Source organism: Polyodon spathula, chromosome 23, assembly GCF_017654505.1.
Source record: "Polyodon spathula isolate WHYD16114869_AA chromosome 23, ASM1765450v1, whole genome shotgun sequence".
NCBI lineage: Eukaryota > Metazoa > Chordata > Actinopteri > Acipenseriformes > Polyodontidae > Polyodon > Polyodon spathula.
The window spans coordinates 7,553,277-7,558,276 of NC_054556.1; the positions used below are offsets into that span (position 1 = coordinate 7,553,277).

At 34.4% G+C, this 5,000-nt stretch overlaps 1 protein-coding gene across 9 annotated transcripts in view; it reads right to left on the bottom strand.

The window, feature by feature from the left end:
• The window catches only part of LOC121298217 (forkhead box protein P1-like), a 157,453-nt gene that overhangs the window by 9,989 nt on the left and 142,464 nt on the right, over positions 1–5,000 (bottom strand). For all 9 annotated transcript variants that reach the window (XM_041225196.1, XM_041225192.1, XM_041225189.1 and 6 more), the window contains 3 exons: positions 1,760–1,961; positions 1,096–1,172; positions 342–443 (listed from right to left, as the gene is read on the bottom strand). In XM_041225196.1, coding sequence (XP_041081130.1) covers positions 342–443; positions 1,096–1,172; positions 1,760–1,961 — 381 coding nt within the window. The remainder of the gene's footprint in view (positions 1–341; positions 444–1,095; positions 1,173–1,759; positions 1,962–5,000) is intronic.

Consider the following 5,000-nt stretch of genomic DNA (forward strand, 5'->3'; position numbering starts at 1 on the left):
GATTTATTTGTATTAGGAAATTTGACTAAAACAGACTAATTTTGTTGATATCATTATTTGACACAGAAGGAGTGGCTGGTTGGCAGCTGTAAACACGATGAGCTTGTTGTCAATCCAGGATGAATGAATCCTTTGTCTGGGTGAACATGAACTGTATGTCACTGTTAAGCTGAAACGAGGCAGAGAATGCTGGGTAGTTCAGATAACCTACCGGTAACAAGCCTTTCAGGAAACAACAGCTCTTTCTTGACTACAAAATATACAGCATTTATTTTCTACCAATTAATAAACCACAAAAAATATGACTCTTCCTTAAAGTTGTATCTTAACATTTTAATTACCTTCCACGTAGCTGCATTCCGCCTGAAATATGCAAACATTCGCGTGAACCAATTGTAGATTTCGTTTAGTGTTAGCTGCTTTTCAGGAGATTCAAGAATTCCCTAGAAATAAAAGAATATACCACATATGTTTGCCCATATAATACAAATAAATCATGTGTACAATGTAAAATACAAAATATAAATGTAAATCAGGATAAATTCCCAGTCAATGCTAGTTGCAAATGCAAAGGCCAAAAACCATGCAGTTGTATTTGCTTACCAGATGCTTCAATTTGTCAGTAATAAATTTTACATTTTTCTACTTAATGAAGAAAACCTAAGATATTTCACAACCAGATTAAAGCAGAGTAATTATTTAGAGCTCAGATTAATTCAAGAGAGCTGAGATTACTGCAGTTTGTGATAACTGACTTGCCATCTTTAAAGCAGGTTAATTCCCACTGTTGTGTGAAATGAATTTCATAAGAATCGCATTCTATTGTAAGAATCAAAAGAAATTGTTATATATTGCAACTGTAGTTCGTTATATGCCTTTGCTCATTTGGATATGGTAAGGGTTCATTTCATCTACTGCGATTTGTGAAAACTGTATATGTAATAAACAGTGTTTAACACACACACACACACACACACACACACCTGTGCATGGCTAAACATACTGGGAACAGATGCATATAACATTCTGTGATAAATATATATTTTTTTGCCTCAATATGCAACCTATGAACATACAAAACATAGATCTCCTTACCTGTCTTATTAAGGAAGCATATGTAAATGGAGGTCTCACTTCAGCATTCATGTAAAACTCTTTGTTCTGTGAAAGATCTGTTAACAACGATATAATATTTAAATACCATGTGATTTAATCGAAAAACCATGTGACACATAAAAATTCACACCAATGTATAGTCTGAATAAATCTTAATAGATTGGTCTAATACTTAACTATGGAACTGATGCCACAGTATATCTGCTACAAATACATTATAACTTCTGATTAAAGGACATATAAACATCACTGCAGTCTACATATTCTTAACATTGGAAACTATACAGACGTAGTGTTAAAGATATTTACAAACTTTCATCTTGTTATACTGCAGTCATTTTACTTGTTTTTCAGCCGAATTTGAAATGCACAGTTTCAATGATGCCTCACTAGTTCAACCAATCACGAGGATTGAAGCTCAACTAGCGACCTCACTTGACAGCCTGCACTCTGGATAAGCCACAGAGGACCCTTGACATTTCTGTATATTTAACATTTTAAGGCTTGTTCATACTTTTTTTTTTTTCTTAACCAGAATATATTCTAAATAAAACACAGTTCTGGTCTTGATGAGGCTTTCACTATTGCTGTTTTAAAAAAAAAAAAAAAAAGACATGACTTCTGTAAAATGATGAAGTAGTACCTGGAGAGATGGGCATATTGTATTTCTCTGAATATCGCCTTCTGTATGGGCCCGTGCTGTGCATGCTCGTTGGTGTGATTACTGAAAGTCCCTGGTTGATGGAAGTGAGGGGGGCAGTCGGCGTGGTAGGGGTGTGAGGTAAACTCTGTGGTGACGCTTCAGAAACCGTTTTGGAGAGAGTGGCATTGGATACCAGATTCAGCTGCAATCAACACAATAAAATATATAATAACAGATTGAAAGCAAACTGATCAGCTGGTATCATCATGCAGTACACTGCCCAGGTGAAGAATGATTTGACATGACTACACTACGTTTGAGAGCCGTAGTCTCTTTTTTGTTAAGCATATCACAGTAAACGGTTTTGTTTTCAGATTACAGCCACGATGAACTGTCGTTCTGATCCACTGCTGTATAGGCTACACTTCTGGACTTCCTTTTTTAGTCCTTGGATGTTTGTTACAACAACAATAGGAAATGAAAAAGGAGAAGAGCAAAGAAAGGGTAATCTTTAACAGGCTTGACAAATGACAGTGTGCTTCGCACCTACCGCTGGGCTGCCACTAATAAGTTACAGAGGAAGCAGCCAATCTCAGCTAATTACAAGATGAAATTGTTTTGTAAGGACTCTAATTAGGAGATGCTTATGGAGGTGATCTAATGATTAAATGCTGTATCTGAATGACCCCGTCATCAGTCTACAGTGGTGCAAGATGTCTGTGGAATATTTTGTGGAAAGAGTAATTTTTTTTTTTTTCAAGGGGAGAGGCAGAATATTAGTAATAATGTCTACAAGGTAAACTAATTAAAAGAGTGCTCCAAAGGTATACTATGTCTGCAAGCAGCTGTGGCCATTCCAAACAAAGTGCCAAATCTCAACAGAGAAGCTGCAGTCAAGTGGAAAATTTTAGCCTGACCTCTGCTCCCACTATTAATTTGCAGGAAAACTAATGACACATATACATATTCCCACAAAATTGTTCTAATTGCTAATTTGCCGAAGGAGCCCAGTTTTCAAATTAAACATGACTGCAGCCTGTGAGGATGGAGAGCAAAACACTAGGATTGTGGGCAGAAGGCGTATCATCTTTGACAATCATGGGTGGACTGAGCTAACAAATTAATGAAATGTCAATGCTGTCAATTGCTTTGGAGGTATCAGTTGCCGCTCTTCTATTTTTTTTTTTATATATAATGGCATCTGTTTAGGCTGAATATATTCCCTCTTCTCTGACAATAGAGGGAGAGGGACTCGGGTGAAAGTGAAAAGCCCATGTTTAACACCTAACCCTTGCCTACTGTCATGTTCATGACCCAGTTAGCTAAGGCTTGTGAATATTCTTTGTTGGGATAGTGTTCATTTCACAGACAAGATAACTTAAAAATACTCGTACTGTAGTATCAATACAAATTTTTCTCTCTACTTTTTTATATTTATATTTTCCAGAAATGTTTTTTCCCCAGCTAAAAATTATAACAGGGTTAAAAGTCACTGCAAAAAAAGTACAACCATAAATATTTTTAAATTGAAATTAAATTGTTTGCAAGAAATTAATTAATAACATAGCAATCTTAAGGACCAATTATTTTCAACTGTAAAAACAACCTGCATTCAGTACAGTCCATTACTGTTATTTTTGTAGGGTGGATTACTGTCTTTCACTCACCAAATCAATGTTGCAGGATACAAACATACAATAGCAGCGCTGCTATTTCAATAATAGGAAGAGTCTTTTGTTTGTTTCTGTAGCGTTTTAGGTTCATTGCAATTCAAAGATGGAATGAGACTTCAGACAAAAATTAATTAAATGGTAAGTGGTGATCTAATTATACTGGCCTTGCTTCTCAAAGCTGCTGCAGAAAAATAAACAAAATACTCTTCTTAATTATGTACAGCAAAAGGTCAACTGACAGAACTGTTAAGCTATATGTTTGAATATATATATATAGATATTATATATATATATATATATATATATATATTATATATATATATATATATATATATTGATATAAAAATATAATTAAATTCTCGCCAGAGTTCGTCCTCCTGTGTTAATGGGATAACACATAGCCTTTTTTTAGAATTGCTGAAGCCTGCTAAAAGGCATAAAAGAATTTATAATGATAGGCTAATCAACCTCATTTCAAGTGCAATTTTAATTAGCAGTATTTTTTTTTTTTTTGTGTGCCATTAAAATCTGTGGCATTAAAAACCATTGCTGATATACAAACGGAAGCTAATGGAAGATAAAAAGGAATTCATAATATCCATAACCATGTTACTTTATACAATTTGATCAAATTGTGCATAGTTTGTTTATTTTCCAGTATTTTCCAATTGCTGTTAAAGTAAATGAGTAAGTGCAAAATGATCCCTGAACTAGCACCACACAACATACTGAAATGAACTTAACAAAAATACGAAACTTCAAGATGGGACTGTAAATTAGGAGTATCTACAGCAAAAAAAAAAACCAAAATCTGTTCTTGTGCTTAAAACTCCTACATCTTCAATATTTCCTTTTAATAGCTTTACACTTGCAGGGAAAACACACATATTGATGAGTAACAAAGGTAGACCAAATGATTACATGTATAAATACAAACATGTCACTGTGCCACACATTGCTATTGACACAACACTTAACACCTTAAGCTGTAGAGGTTTGGAAAACATCTTCATAAATAGGTTACCACACCTTAAACATGCAACATGCCGAATGATGAATAGCAGACTGTAAGATACGATCTGTTTAAACGTATTTATTCTCTTTTTAAACCTTTTGTTTGTCTTTGAAGTTTCTAGATACCTTACTAATTATGTAGAGTATGGTACTGTTTAAAATGTTCATACTTTCACCCTTCCAACTCATTCTAAACCTCTTTTACAGGAGGTAGCCTAACTGGATTCACGGGAAAATGATTATCCTGTAGTGTTTAAAAGATACACATTACTTTACCTTTGCTGTATCCCATGTTGTGTGTGGTGATATACATGCAGAATATGTTTATTTACCACAGCGTTTATTTAAAGATGAAAAACTAGAAGCAAATGCAAATATAATTGAAGGTATTTTAAGCAGGTATCATTTCATTTTGCAACATTAACATGGAATTTTCTCTCTCCAAAAAACAATTAAATAAAAACTGGAGTATATAGCCTACGGTATGCTATGTAATGCTCATATCCACCCTGCCAGGAACCAATTCGAACTCCTAACTCAACAGTGAACAGGTA